This window comes from Procambarus clarkii, chromosome 28 (assembly GCF_040958095.1).
Source record: "Procambarus clarkii isolate CNS0578487 chromosome 28, FALCON_Pclarkii_2.0, whole genome shotgun sequence".
Classification (NCBI taxonomy): Eukaryota; Metazoa; Arthropoda; class Malacostraca; order Decapoda; family Cambaridae; genus Procambarus; species Procambarus clarkii.
The window spans coordinates 25,796,355-25,812,070 of NC_091177.1; the positions used below are offsets into that span (position 1 = coordinate 25,796,355).

Sequence of the window (15,716 nt, forward strand, 5' to 3'; positions counted from 1 at the left end):
ATATATGACCGAGCCTAACCAACCCTACCTAACCTAACCTAACCTATCTTTATAGGTTAGGTTAGGTTAGGTAGCCGAAAAAGTTAGGTTAGGTTAGGTTAGGTAGGTTAGGTAGTCGAAAAACAATTAATTCATGAAAACTTGGCTTATTAGGCAAATCGGGCCTTGCATAGTAGGCTGAGAAGGGCGTTCTGGCTACTAGGTACGACATATATATATATATATATATATATATATATATATATATATATATATATATATATATATATATATATATATATATATATGTCGTACCTAGTAGCCAGAACTCACTTCTCAGCCTACTATTCAAGGCCCGATTTGCCTAATAAGCCAAGTTTTCCTGAATTAATATATTTACTATAATTGTTTTCTTATGAAATGATAAAGCAACCCTTTTCTCTATGTATGAGGTCAATTTTTTTTTATTGGAGTTAAAATTAACGTAGATATATGACCGAACCTAACCAACCCAACCTAACCTAACCTAACCTATATTTATAGGTAAGGTTAGGTTAGGTAGCCAAAAAAGCTAGGTTAGGTTAGGTTAGGTAGGTTAGGTAGACGAAAAAACATTAATTCATGAAAACTTGGCTTATTAGGCAAATCGGGCCTTGAATAGTAGGCTGAGAAGTGCGTTCTGGCTATTAGGTACGACATATATATATATATATATATATATATATATATATATATATATATATATATATATATATATATATATATATATATATATATATATATATATGTCGAACCTAGTAGCCAGAACGCACTTGTCAGCCTACTATGCAAGGCCCGATTTGCCTAATAAGCCAAGTTTTCCTGAATTAATATATTTTTTCAAACTTTTTTCTTATGAAATGATAAAGCTACCCTTTACATTACTTATGAGGTCAATTTTTTTTAATAGGAGTTGAAATTAACGTAGATATATGACCGAACCTAACCAACCCTACCTAACCTAACCTAACCTATCTTTATTGGTTAGGTTAGGTTAGGTTGCCGAAAAAGTTAGGTTAGGTTAGGTTAGGTAGTCGAAAAATAATTAATTCATGAATACTTGGCTTATTAGGCAAATCGGGCATTGCATAGTAGGTAGAGAAGTGAGTTCTGGCTATTAGGTACGACATATATATATATATATATATATATATATATATATATATATATATATATATATATATATTTTCAATCAAGTCACATTGACATATTCCTGAACTTACCTCTCTGCTTGCTATGCCAATTGTGCCAATCCATGTCCCATTCTTCAGCTGGATGCCCCACTGATTGTCTGGAGGCATCACAAACGTATACCTGGTGTCAAAAGACAAAAGCTGATTTTCTCCTCCGTTACTCAGATTCTTCTTTTGGTGATATATAAATATATTCCATCCTTAAATATATGTGACTTCATAAATATAGATTCTAATTTTTCTTAAAGTATAAATATTAAAAAAAAGTAGATATTAAGTCTCACTTGCAAAAATTTGCAAACCTTTATTATAGAAAAAAATCAACTGAAGTATGAGTTGACTCGAACCAGTGATCAAGGCACTTCCAGCCTCTCACCTTACCCCTGTACCTTGACTTCGTATAAGTTTCTGATTACTCTGATTACTTGCAGCTAGAGTGCACAGTTGATGATCTACTTTACCTATTCCTGAATGTCGGGGGTTACGTGTGAAACTTTGACTGGCTTCAGTAGAAGCCTCAAGACTCTCCTTGGATTTAGAGTACCAGGTTCTATAACTTATAGCGTGGTGGTACACGGGTAATGTGTTCGGCTGGGTATACCCTGGTTGCTGGTTCCACTTCTTCATTGCTCGAATTTCTTTTTTCTTTTATATATATCACATAAGTATGATTTTTGTGTGTGTTATTCTCATTATTATTCTTATTCTTATTATTACATACAAGAGTTTTACATTCTTGTAAAGCCACTATTACGCGTAGCGTTTCGGGCAAGGTCCTTAACCCTAATTTCCCCAGAATACGACCCGCCGAATCGTTTAACAACCAGGTACCCATTCACTGCTGGGTGAACAGAGGCTACAGTTAAGGATTGGCGCCCGGTCAATCCTCCCCGGCCAGGATATTATTATTATCCTTATCATCATCATTACTGTATTATTATTATTTTTATTATTATTATTATTATTATTATTATTATTTTTTTAATATTACATTTTGGTATAATTATAAGTATCAATGCAAATATTGCTATCAACTTTTAAGAATATATTTAATAGAGTAAAATTATAATACTTGATTGATTTTAAGACTTTAATTTTTAATTAATATATTTGTATTGATGAAGTAATACTGTTTTTTGCAGCAAACTGGTTGCTCAGCGAGGGTAAATCTGATGATATGAGCCCAGACATTATTGTATTAGTGTCAGTCTGGAAGTCATGTGACAACTCTCGGTTAGTATTTTATTTTTTGAGGACGGGAGCTATGGGTAAGGTGAACAGAGTTTGTACATGCTGTGGTCTTCATAGAATACACACACAGGCAAACCACATAGCTTATGGGTCAGAGAGTCTTGAAGTAAATCATTGAGTCGCAAGCAAAAATTCTGCTTCACGTGACTTCAGAAAATATACTGGATGTGGATGTGGACTGATGAGCGTGAACACGGACCCTAATCCTGAGGTGAATACTGAATGACAGACATGAGTGGCATGAAAGGCAATAGTAGGTGTAAAATGTTATACGTCAGTAACAACTATGTGACATGTGGCATCTAACTCAACACAACATTTTCTGACGCTCTTTTGTTGTTACTGTCTTTGCTGCTGTCATCGTAACTGTTATTGCTGCTGTCATTGTACCTGTTATTGCTGCTGTCATTGTAGCTGTTATTGGTGCTGTCATTGTAGCTGTTATTGCTGCTGTCATTGTAGCTGTTATTGCTGCTGTCATTGTTGTTGTTGTCGTCACTGAAGACGGTATTGTTGTTGTTGTCGTCACTGAAGACGGTATTGTTGTTGTTGTCGTCACTGAAGGTGGTATTGTTGTTGTTGTCGTCACTGAAGACGGTATTGTTGTTGTTGTCGTCACTGAAGGTGGTATTGTTGTTGTTGTCATTTCTGAAGATAGTTTTGTAGTTGTTGTTGTTGTAACTGAAGATGGTGTTGTTGTTGTCACTGACGACGGGTTTGTTGCTGCTGTTACTATTGTTGTTGTTGTTGTCAGTGAAGATTATATTGTTGTTGTTATCGTCTCTGAAGATGGTATTGTTGTAGATAGCACTATTGTTGTTGTCGTCAATGAAGACGGTAATGTTGTCGTTCTTGTCGCTGAAGATTGTATTGTTGTTGTTGAAGTCATGTTGAAGTCAAGCCCTCGTCATGTTCCTTTGCAGAAATACGTCCTCGTATCCCCCCAACAACACATGTCTGCTCTTCCTGGACAGGATTTTCTTCTTTGTTGCTTCGTTCGTGAGCACTACCTTTATTAATCGTTTCCTTTCCTTCTTATAGATGCCCAGCCTGTGTGTGTGTGTGTGTGTGTGAGTGTATGTGCACTCACCTAATTGTACACACCTAATTGTGCTTGCGGGGGTTGAGCTCTGGCTCTTTGGTCCCGCCTCTCAACCGTCAATCAACAGGTGTACAAGTTCCTGAGCCTATTGGGCTCTATCATATCTACACTTGAAGCTGTGTATGGAGTTAGCCTCCACCACATCACTTCCTATTGCATTTAATTTGTCTACTACACTGACACTGAAAAAATTCTTTCTAACGTCTCTATGGCTCATTTGGGCACTCAATTTCCACCTGTGTCCCCTAGTGCGTGTGCCCCTTGTGTTAAAAAGTCTGTCTTTAGCTACCCTATCAATTCCTCGGAGAATCTTGCATGTGGTGATCATGTCCCCACATGTGGTGATCATGAACCTCACATCAGGGATGTGAGGTTCAGCTCCTTTACCCTTTCCTCGTAGCTCATTCCTCTCAGTTCCCGGACGAGCCTGGTGGCATACCGCTGAATCTTCTCTAACTTTGTCTTGTGTTTAACTAGGTAGGGACTCCAGGCTGGAGCTGCATACTTCAGGATTGGTCTTACATAAGCGGTATACAGGGTCCTGAACGATTCCTTACACAAGTTTCTACAGGCAGTTCTTATGTTGGCCAGTTTGTGTGTGGCCAGTCTGTGTGTGGCCAGTCTGTTTGTGTGTGTGTGTGTGTGTGTGTGTGTGTGTGTGTGTGTGTGTGTGTGTGTGTGTGTGTGTGTGAGTGTGCGTGTATGTGTGTGTGTGTGTGTGTGTGTGTGTGTGTGTGTGTGTGTGTGTGTGTGTGTGTTTACTAGTTGTGTTTACTAGTTGTGTTTTTGCGGGGGTTGAGCTTTGCTCTTTCGGCCCGCCTCTCAACTGTCAATCAACTGTTTACTAACTACATTTTTTTTTCCCACACCACACACACACACACCCCAGGAAGCAGCCCGTGACAGCTGACTAACTCCCAGGTACCTATTTACTGCTAGGTAACAGGGGCACTTAGGGTGAAAGAAACTTTGCCCATTTGTTTCTGCCTCGTGCGGGAATCGAACCCGCGCCACAGAATTACGAGTCCTGCGCGCTATCCACCAGGCTACGATGCCCCTATCTCGTGTGTGTGTGTGTGTGTGTGTGTGTGTGTGTGTGTGTGTGTGTGTGTGTGTGTGTGTGTGTTTGTGTGTGTGTGTGTGTTTGTGTGTGTGTGTGATTGTGTGTGTATTGTGTGTGTGTGTGTGTGTGTGTGTGTGTGTGTGTGTGTGTGTGTGTGTGTGTGTGTGTGTGTGTGAGTGTGTGTGTGTGTGTGTGTGTGTGTGTGTGTGTGTGTGTGTGTGTGTGTGTGTGTGTGTGTGTGTGTGTGTGTGTGTGTGTGTGTGTGTGTACTCACCTAGTTGCACTCACCTAGTTGTGTTTGCGGGGGTTAAGCTCTGGCTCTTTGGTCCCGCCTCTCAACCGTCAATCAACTGGTGTACAGATTCCTGAGCCTATTGGTCTCTATCATATCTACACTTGAAACTGTGTATGGAGTCAGCCTCCACCACATCACTTCCTAATGCATTCCATTTGTCAACCACTCTGACACTAAAAAAGTTCTTTCTAATATCTCTGTGGCTCATTTGGGCACTCAGTTTCCACCTGTGTCCCCTTGTGCGTGTGCCTCTTGTGTTAAATAGCCTGTCTTTATCTACCCTATCAATTCCCTTCAGAATCTTGAATGTGGTGATCATGTCCCCCCTAACTCTTCTGTCTTCCAGCAAAGTTAGGTTTAATTCCCGTAGTCTCTCCTCGTAGCTCATACCTCTCAGCTCGGGTACTAGTCTGGTGGCAAACCTTTCAACCTTTTCCAGTTTAGTCTTATCCTTGACTAGATATGGACTCCATGCTGGGGGTGCATACTCCAGGATAGGCTTGACATATGCACAAAGATCTGAATGATTTTTTATACAAGTTTCTGAATGCCGTTCGTACGTTGGCCAGCCTGGCATATGCTGCTGATGTTATCATCTTGATATGTGCTGCAGGAGAAAGGTCTGGCGTGATATCAACCCCCAAGTATTTTTCTTTCTCTGACTCCTGAAGAATTTCCTCTCTCAGATGATACCTTGTATCTGGCCTCCTGCTCCCTATACCTATCTTCATTACATTACATTTGGTTTGGTTAAATTCTAACAACCATATGTTCGACCATTCCTTCAGCTTGTCTAGGTCTTCTTGAAGCCTCAAACAGTCCTCTTCTGTTTTAATCCTTCTCATAATTTTAGCATCGTCCACAAACATTGAGAGAAATTAATCTATACCCTTCGGGAGATCATTTACGTATATCAGAAACAAGATAGGACCAAGCACAGAGCCCTGTGGGACTCCACTGGTGACTTCACGCCAATCGGAGGTCTCACCCCCTCACCGTAACTCTCTGCTCCTATTGCTTAGGTACTCCCTTATCCACTGGAACACCTTGCCAGCTACACCTGCCTGTCTCTCCAGCTTATGTACCAGCCTCTTATGGGGTACTGTGTCAAAGGCTTTCCGACAATCCAAGAAAATGCAGTCCGCCCAGCCCTCTCTTTCTTGCTTAATCTTTGTCACCTGATCGTAGAATTCGATCAAGCCTGTAAGGCAAGATTTACCCTCCCTGAACCCATGTTGGCGATTTGTCATGAAGTCCTTTCTCTCCAGATGTGTTACCAGGTTTTTTCTCACGATCTTCTCCATCACCTTGCATGGTATACAAGTCAAGGACACTGGCCTGTAGTTTAGTGCCTCTTGCCTGTCGCCCTTTTTGTATATTGGGACCACATTCGCCGTCTTCCATATTTCTGGTAGGTCTCCCGTCTCCAGTGACCTACCATACGCTATGGAGAGTGGCAAGCAAAGTGCCTCTGCACACTCTTTCAGTATCCATGGTGAGATCCCGTCTGGACCAACAGCCTTTCTAACATCCAGATCCAGCAGGTGTCTCTTGACCTCCTCTTTTCTTCCGTAATTTCGAACTCTTCCAAGGCGGCCTGGTTTACCTTCCTTTCTCCTAGCACAGTGACCTAATCTTGTTCTATTGTGAAGACCTCCTGGAACCTCTTGTTGAGTTCTTCACACACCTTTCTGTCATTCTCTGTATACCTGTCCTCGCCTGTTCTAAGTTTCAATACCTGTTCTTTCACTGTTGTTTTCCTTCTGATGTGACTGTGGAGTAGCTTTGGTTCGGTCATGGCTTTGTTTGGTATATCATTTTCAAAACTTTTCTCTGCTTCTCTTCTCACTTTGACGTACTCATTCCTGGTTCTCTGGTATCTCTCTCTGCTTTCTGGTGTTCTGTTATTCTGGAAATTCCTCCACGCCCTTTTGTTCAGTTTCTTCGCTTCCATACATGCCCTATTATACCATGGATTCTTCTATTGCTTCTCGGATTTTTTCCTTTGGGCAGGGATGAACCTGTTTACTGCCTCCTGACTTTTGGGCAACATAGTTCATCATACCCTGTACAGACTTATCTCTGAGGTCTGTGTCCCAAGGTATTTCACTTAGGAAACTTCTCATTTGTTCATAATTCCCCTTTCGGTATGCCAGCCTTTTGATTCCTAGTTCTTTTTTGGGGGAGATAATTCCCAGCTCTACCAGGTACTCAAAGTTCAATACACTGTGGTCACTCATTCCCAAGGGCGCTTCCATCTTAACTTACCTTATATCCCACTCATTTTGGGTAAATATCAAATCAAGCATTGCTGGTTCATCTTCTAATCTCATTCTTGTTGGTTCTTTGATGTGGTGGCTTAGAAAGTTTCTTGTTGCCACATCCAGCAGCTTAGCTCTCCATGTTTCTGGTCCTCCATGCGGGTCTCCGTTCTCCCAATCTATCTTCCCATGGTTGAAGTCTCCCATAATTAGTAGTCTAGATCCATTCCTGCTAGCAACAGAAGCTGCTCTTTATATTATGTTAATGGTTACCATGTTGTTTCTATCATATTCCTGTCTAGGTCTTCTGTCATTTGGTGGTGGATTATATATGACTACGACTATAATTTTTCCCCTCCATTTGTTATGGTACCTGCTATGTAGTCACTGAAACCTTCACAGCCCTGAATAACCATCTCCTCAAAATCCGAGCCTTTTCTTACCAGCAGAGCTACACCACCCCCACCTCTTCCTTCCCTCTCTCTCCTCATAACATAATAGTCCTGTGGGAACACTGCGTTTGTTATCGTTTTCGTTAGCTTTGTTTCTGTGAGGGCTACTATGTCTGGGTTTTCCTCTAGTACCCATTCTCCAAGCTCATTTGCGTTATTTGTAATTCCACCTATGTTAGTGTACATTGCTTTGAGGCTCACATTCTTCTGTCCCTTCTCAAATCGCCTCCTTGGTGAGTGTTCTGCAGGTGGGGGAAGCTGTTTCATGGGTGTGAGGACCTGTGAGGTGGATAACAGGGTCTCAGAGGATACTGGGATGAGTGGCTGGGGATCCAGTGAAGGAGGAGGGACAGGGAGGGTATGGGATGAAAGGGGAGGGAGAACAAGAAGGAAAGGGGGGAAGGGAGGACTCAGTGAGAGGAGGGTGGGGATTGGGTGTGGGGGGAGGGAGATTTGGCTGAACATTTGAGTGGGGGCAGGGAGGGTTTGGGGTAGGGGGGTTTTCTATGCAGAGGAGGGTGGTGGGGTTGTCCTCCCCTCTAGTGTTACTAGGTACCTGGTTGTGGGTTCCCCCCTCGCCTCTGGGGGTGTTGTGTTGGGAGCTGTGACTTCCTGGTTTTCCCCTCTCACCCTGCGCCTTTTCCTTGCTTCTGCCACCACAGCTCTCTCCTCCCTTGTCATGTCTCTCTGGAGGAATACATTTTTGAATTTTTCCACATTTTTCAGGGAGCTCTTCCTTGATAGAATCTTCTCCTTTGTGCTCTCGTTTGCAAACACTATCTTTATCACTCGGTCTCGGTTTTTGTTGTACCAACCTAGCCTGAAAACCTTCTCAATGCTATGCTCAGCCCCTTCCATGTCTAGTGCCTTTAGTACTTCATTCACTGCTGCTTTGTCCTTGTCATTCCACTCGGTTTTATTAGAGCCTTCCTGCTCTTTATTACCCACAGTAACCACTGATCTGTTCCTTTCCAGCAGTTGGCTAGTGGAGCATGCTGCCTCCTGTGAGGTGGCTGCTTTCATGGCCACCTCCATCACTACAGTCATTACTTCAAAATTATTTTTTTTAGTATTTCTGCAAATGTTACTTTTATTGTGGCATTCTCATCCAAAAAACTATTACCACCTTCTCCTTGGATGATTTTTTGAGTCTCACCCTTGATACCATTCTCTTTGAGGGCTCTAATCTCCTCCTTTGCTGCAGTCAGTTCTCTTTTCAGGATGTTTTTTTCGTTCTTCATTTCCTGCATCTCACTCTTGATGTCCTCCAGAAACTGGGTGAACATTTCCTTCATTTCGTCACCTTGACTCTTCCCTGTTCCCCTGGTACCTCTGGCTGTCATGCTTGCCCCTGTTCCTATAGTTGTGCCATGATAGGATTTGTCAGGAGGGCAGAGCGGGATGAGAGAGAGAGAGAGAGAGAGAGAGAGAGAGAGAGAGAGAGAGAGAGAGAGAGAGAGAGAGAGAGAGAGAGAGAGAGAGAGAGAGAGAGAGAGAGAGAGAGAGAGAGAGAGAGAGAGAGAGAGAGAGAGAGAGAGAGAGAGAGAGAGAGAAAGAGTGAGAGAAAGAGAGAGAGAGAAAGGGAGTAATAAAGGGAGAGATAAATGGGTGGGTGGGGGCGATCCGACCCTTCCACTGAAGTGAGAAGAAAGTAGAAGGGGAGGGGGAAAGGCCCATTGACATAGCTAGGGTGCAAGGGGGGTTGTGTAAAAGCCTGGTTTGTGCCTCGGACCCAGCAAACACAAATCATCTACAAAACGTTCGTCTATCTCTTCCCATAGGTGTGGGAATGATTTGCATTGAGAATGGTGCAGGAGAGCCTTTGAGAAACTTTTAATCAAAAAATCCAAACACAAAGGTTTTATAATAAGTTTTTTTTCTACAACTATTTTGTTCCTAATGTATTACAAATAGTTTTTACATGTTTAAATATAAAATTTATGGTGTTTTTGTAAAATTCAATAATATATTGTGAATGATATTTGTTGGCTCAGTGAAACGTTCAAAATCCATTTAGTTATAATATGATCAGAAAAAAGTAGTTTTCCAAATTTTCTAATAATCGCTCTTTTTAACACAATTTGACTCCTTATGCATTCCACTAAACACTAATATGTTTAAATATATAATTTATGTATTATTCCCTAAGGTAATTTAAATAAATTATATAAGTTGCTGGAAAGTGGTGTGAAAGAATCTGAAAACGTTTTGTTGTCTTATATTGGCGTGTTCTTATTAACTAGAGTGAGTAAGAGTGAGCGAGAGTGGGTAAGAGTGAGTAAGAGTTACTGAGAGTAAGAGTGACTGAAGGTGAGTGAGAGTGTGTAAGAGTGACTGAAGGTGAGTGAGAGTGTGTAAGAGTGAGTAAGAATGAGTAAAAGTAAGAGTGAGTGAGAGTAAGAGTGAGTATGAGAGTAAGAGTGATTGAGAGTGAGAGTAAGAGTGATTGAGAGTGAGAGAAAGAGTGATTGAGAATGAGAGTAAGAGTGATTGAGAGTTAGAATGAGAGTAAGAGTGATTGAGAGTTAGAGTCAGAGTAAGAGTGATTGAGAGTAAGAGTGATTGGGAGTAGGAGTGAGAGTAAGAGTGATTGAGAGTAAGAGTAAGAATGAGAGTAAGAGTGACTGAAGGTGAGTGAGTGCCAGAGAGTGTGTAAGTGTGAGTAAGAGTGAGTGAGAGTGAGTAAAAGTAAGAGTGACTGAGAGTAAGAGTGACAGAGTGAGAGTAAGAGTGATTGAGAGTAAGGGTGAGTATGAGAGTAAGAGTGATTGAGAGTAAGAGTGATTGAGAGTGAGAGTAAGAGTGATTGAGAGTTAGAGTGAGAGTAAGAGTGATTGAGAGTAAGAGTAAGAGTGAGTACGAGTAAGAATGAGAGTAAGAGTGAGTAAGAGTAAGAGTGACTAAAGGTGAGTGAGTGCCAGAGAGTAAGTGTGAGTAAGAGTGAGTGAGAGTGAGTAAGAGTGAGAGTGAGTAGAAGTAAGAGTGACTGAGAGTGAGTTAAAGTAAGAGTGACAGAGTGAGTGAGAGTAAGAGTGACAGAGTGAGTGAGAGTAAGAGTGACAGAGTGAGTAAGAGTGAGAGTATGAGAGTAAGAGTGATTGAGAGTGAGAGTAAGAGTGATTGAGAGTTAGAGTGAGAGTAAGAGTGATTGAGAGTTAGAGTGATTGAGAGTAAGAGTGATTGAGAGTTAGAGTGAGAGTAAGAGTGATTGAGAGTTAGAGTGATTGAGAGTAAGAGTGATTGAGAGTAAGAGTGATTGAGAGTAAGAGTGATTGAGAGTAAGAGTAATTGGGAGTTGGAGTGAGAGTAAGAGTGAGAGTAAGAGTGAGTAAGAGTAAGAGTAAGAGTGAGTAAGAGTAAGAATAAGAGTAAGAGTGAGTAAGAGTAAGAGTGACTGAAGGTAGGTGAGTGCCAGAGAGTGTGTATGAGTAAGAGTGAGTGAGAGTGAGTAAAAGTAAGAGTGACTGAGAGAGAGTAAAAGTAAGAGTGACTGAGAGTAAGTAAGAGTGAGTGGGAGTAAGAATGACAGAGTGAGTAAGAGTGAGAGTAAGAGTGATTGAGAGTATGAGTGGGTATGAGAGTAAGAGTGATTGAGAGTGAGAGTAGGAGTGATTGAGAATGAGAGTAAGAGTGATTTAGAATGAGAGTAAGAGTGATTGAGAGTTAGAGTGAGAGTAAGAGTGATTGAGAGTAAGAGTGATTGAGAATGAGAGTAAGAGTGATTGAGAATGAGAGTAAGAGCGATTGAGAATGAGAGTAAGAGTGATTGAGAGTTAGAGTGAGAGTAAGAGTGATTGAGAGTAAGAGTGATTGAGTAAGAGTGATTGGGAGTAGGAGTGAGAGTAAGAGTGATTGAGAGTAAGAGTGATTGAGAGTTAGAGTGAGAGTAAGAGTGATTGAGAGTAAGAGTGATTGAGAGTGTGTAAGTGTGTGAGTGTGTAAGTGTGTAAGAGTGTGATTGTGAGTGTGTAAGAGTGTGTGTTTCCTGCCCGAAACGCTATGCGTACTAGTGGCTGTACAAGAATGTAACAACTCTTGTATATATCTCAAAAAAAAAAAAGAGTAAGAGTGATTGAGAGTAGGAGTGATTGGGAGTAGGAGTGAGAGTAAGAGTGATTGAGAGCAAGAGTGAGTAAGAATAAGAATGAGAGTAAGAGTGATTGAGAGTAAGAGTGATTGGGAGTAAGAGTAAGAGTGATTGAGAGTAAGAGTAATTGAGAGTGAGTGAGAGTAAGAGTGATTGAGAGTAAGAGTATGAGAGTAAGAGTGAGAGAGTGAGTATGAATGGGTAAGGGTGACTGAGAGTAAGAGTGACAGATTAAGAGTGACTGAGAGTAAGAGTGAGAGTGAGTATGAGAGTGCGTAAGGATGACTGAGAGTAATAGCCCAGCAAACACAGATCATCTACACAACGTTCGTCTATCTCTTCCCATAGGTTTGGGAATGATTTGCATTGAGAATGGTGCAGGAGAGCCTTTGAGAAACTTTTAATAAAAAAATCCAAACACAAAGGTTTTATAATAAATTGTTTTTCTACAAGTATTTTGTTCCTAATGTATTACAAATAGTTTTTACATGTTTAAATATGAAATTTATAGTGTTTTTTTGTAAAATTCATTAATAAATTGTGAATGATATTTATTGGCTCAGTGAAACGTTCAAAATCCATTTAGTTATAATATGATCAGAAAAAAGTAGTTTTCCAAATTTTCTAAAAATTGCTCTTTTTAACACAATTTGACTCCTTATGCATTCCACTAAACACTAATATCATGTTTAAATATATAATTTATGTATTATTCCCTAAGATAATTTATATTAATTATAAAAGTTGCTGAAAAGTGGTGGGAAAGAATCTGAAAACGTTTTGTTGTCTTATATTGGCGTGTTCTTATTAACTAGAGTGAGTAAGAGTGAGCGAGAGTGACTGAGAGTAAGAGTGAGTAAGAGCGACTGAAGGTGAGAGAGCCAGAGAATGTGTAAGTGTGAGTAAGAGTGAGATAGAGTGAGTAAAAGTAAGAGTGACTGAGAGTAAGAGTGAGTAAGGGTGAGTATGAGAGTAAGAGTGATTGAGAATGAGAGTAAGAGTGATTGAGAGTTAGAGTAAGAGTGATTGAGAGTTAGAGTGAGAGTAAGAGTGATTGAGAGTTAGAGTGAGAGTAAGAGTGATTGAGAGTGAGAGTAAGAGCGATTGAGAGTTAGAGTGAGAGTAAGAGTGATTGAGAATAAGAGTGATTGGGAGTAGGAGTGAGAGTAAGAGTGATTGAGAGTAAGAGTGATTAGGAGTAAGAGTGAGAGTAAGAGTGAGTAAGAGTAAGAATGAGAGTAAGAGTGATTGAGAGTAAGAGTGTTTGGGAGTAAGAGTGAGAGTGAGTAAGAGTGATTGGGAGTAAGAGTAAGAGTGAGAGTAAGAGTGAGTAAGAATGAGAGTAAGAGTAACAATGAGAGTAAGAGTGATTGAGAGTAAGAGTGATTGGGAGTAAGAGTAATTGAGAGTAAGAGTGATTGGGAGTAAGAGTGATTGAGAGTAAGAGTAATTGAGAGTGAGTGCGAGTAAGAGTGATTGAGAGTAAGAGTATGAGAGTAAGAGTGAGAGAGTGAGTATGAATGGGTAAGGGTGACTGAGAGTAAGAGTGACAGAGTAAAAGTGACAGAGTAAGAGTGACAGAGTAAGAGTGACTGAGAGTAAGAGTGAGAGTAAGAGTGAGTATGAGAGTGAGTAAGGATGACTGAGTGTAAGAGTGAGTAAGGATGACTGAGAGTAAGAGTGAGTAAGGATGACTGAGAGTAAGAGTGAGTAAGGATGACTGAGAGTAAGAGTGAGTAATAGTGCATAAGAGTGATTGAGAGTGAGAGTGATTATGAGAGTGAGTTAAGAGCGTGAGGTGTGAGAGGGTAGCAGGCCAGGGAAGCAGGATGTGTGGTCACAGGCCTAGGCCTCGTAATCTCTAATGTTGGTTTTTATATATATATATAAGTTTGATTTTTTGTCCTGTTTCAAATTATAATTATTTAGCAGGAATGTAATAAGATATTGCTCAGTATTAATGTGACAATAATATATGCATTATTTCCTTGATAATCAAACTTGTTGTTCAGAGATAATATACAATCTTTGAAGGAAACATTTTGAGAGCGCGAGCTGATGGCAACACTGGGCTGGTGGTTAGAGAGACATATGGTTAGTTGTGCTCAGACCTTCAGTGGTGAAGGGTGTGTCCCAGCTGGCCGCCACCCGCCGCCACCCACCAGCCGCCACCCGCCACCACCCACCACTAGCCGCCAACCGCCACCACCCACCACCAGTCGCCACCCGCCACCAACCACCACCAGCCGCCACCCGCCACCACCCACCACCAGCCGCCACCCGCCACCACCCACCACCAGCCGCCACCCGCCACCACCCACCACCAGCCGCCACCCACCACCACCCACCACCAGCTGCCTCCCGCCACTACCCACCACCCACCACCAGCCGCCACCCGCCACCACCCACCACCAGCCGCCACCCGCCACCACCAACCATCATCTGCCACCACCCACCAACAGCCGCCACCCGCCACCACCCACCACCCGCCACCCACCACCAGCCGCCACCCACCACCAGCCGCCACCCACCACCAGCCGCCACCCACCACCACCCGACACCACCCACCACCAGCCGCCACCCGCCACCACCACCACCCACCACCACCCGCCACCACCACCACCCACCACCAGCCGCCACCCGCCACCAGCCGCCACCTGCCACCACCCACCAGCCGCCACCCGCCACCACCCACCACTACCAGCCGCCACCCGCCACCACCCACCACCACCAGCCGCCACCCGCCACCACCCACCACCCACCACCAGCTGCCACCCACCACCACCCACCACCAGCCGCCACCCACGACCAGCCGCCACCCGCCACCACCACCACCCACCACCATCCGCCACCACCACCACCCACCACCAGCCGCCACCCGCCGCCACCACCACCAGCCGCCACCCGCCGACACCACCCACCATGTGACAGAGTGAGTAAGAGTGAGAGTAAGAGTGACAGAATGAGTAAGAGTGAGAGTAAAGTGATTGAGAGTAAGGGTGAGTATGAGAGTAAGAGTGATTGAGAGTTAGAGTGAGAGTAAGAGTGATTGAGAGTTAGTGAGAGTAAGAGTGATTGAGAGTAGGAGTGATTGAGAGTAAGAGTGATTGAGAGTAAGAGTGATTGAGAGTAAGAGTGATTGGGAGTAAGAGTGATTGAGAGTAAGAGTGATTGAGAGTAAGAGTGAGTAAGAGTAAGAATGAGAGTAAGAGTGATTGAGAGTAAGAGTGATTGAGAGTAAGAGTGATTGAGAGTAAGAGTGATTGGGAGTAAGAGTGATTGGGAGTAAGAGTAAGAGTGAGAGTAAGAATGAGAATAAGAGTGATTGAGAGTAAGAGTGATTGGGAGTAAGAGTAAGAGTAAGAATGAGAGTAGGAGTGATTGAGAGTAGGAGTGATTGGGAGTAGGAGTGATTGGGAGTAAGAGTGATTGAGAGTAAGAGTAATTGAGAGTAAGAGTATGAGAGTAAGAGTGAGTGAGTATGAATGGGTAAGGGTGACTGAGAGTGAGTAAGAATGACAGAGTAAGAGTGACAGAGAGTAAGAGTGACAGAGTAAGAGTGACAGAGAGTAAGAGTGACAGAGTAAGAGTGACAGAGAGTAAGAGTGACAGAGAGTAAGAGTGACAGAGTAAGAGTGACAGAGTAAGAGTGACAGAGTAAGAGTGACAGAGAGTAAGAGTGACAGAGAGTAAGAGTGACAGAGAGTAAGAGTGACAGAGAGTAAGAGCGACAGAGAGTAAGAGTGACAGAGAGTAAGAGTGACAGAGAGTAGGAGTGACAGAGAGTAAGAGTGACAGAGAGTAAGAGTGACAGAGTAAGAGTGACAGAGAGTAAGAATGACAGAGTAAGAGTGACAGAGTAAGAGTGACAGAGAGTAAGAGTGACAGAGTAAGAGTGACAGAGTAAGAGTGACAGAGTAAGAGTGACAGAGAGTAAGAGTGACAGAGTAAGAGTGACAGAGTAAGAGTGACAGAGTAAGAGTGACAGAGAGTA

General features: G+C 42.5%; 1 protein-coding gene across 1 annotated transcript; it reads right to left on the minus strand.

Annotated features, from left to right (window-relative positions):
• Positions 1-2,764: 2,764 nt before the first annotated feature.
• LOC138369446 (glycosyltransferase-like protein gnt13) lies at positions 2,765-8,930 on the minus strand. Its single transcript, XM_069332690.1, has 2 exons — positions 8,686-8,930; positions 2,765-3,320 (listed from the first exon to the last, which is right to left on the minus strand). Exons 1-2 carry the CDS (start codon positions 8,928-8,930, stop codon positions 2,765-2,767), a joined length of 801 nt encoding a protein of 266 aa, XP_069188791.1.
• Positions 8,931-15,716: the final 6,786 nt, after the last annotated feature.

What these genes read in the sequence shown, in the direction of transcription:
- LOC138369446 (XM_069332690.1), bottom strand. Translation starts at nt 8,930, where the DNA reads ATGAAGGAAATGTTCACCCAGTTTCTGGAGGACATCAAGAGTGAGATG. An exon ending in CTAAAAAAAATAATTTTGAA is followed by an intron (nt 3,321 to 8,685) that starts GTAATGACTGTA and finishes TACAATCTTCAG; the next exon opens with CGACAAGAACGACAACATTA.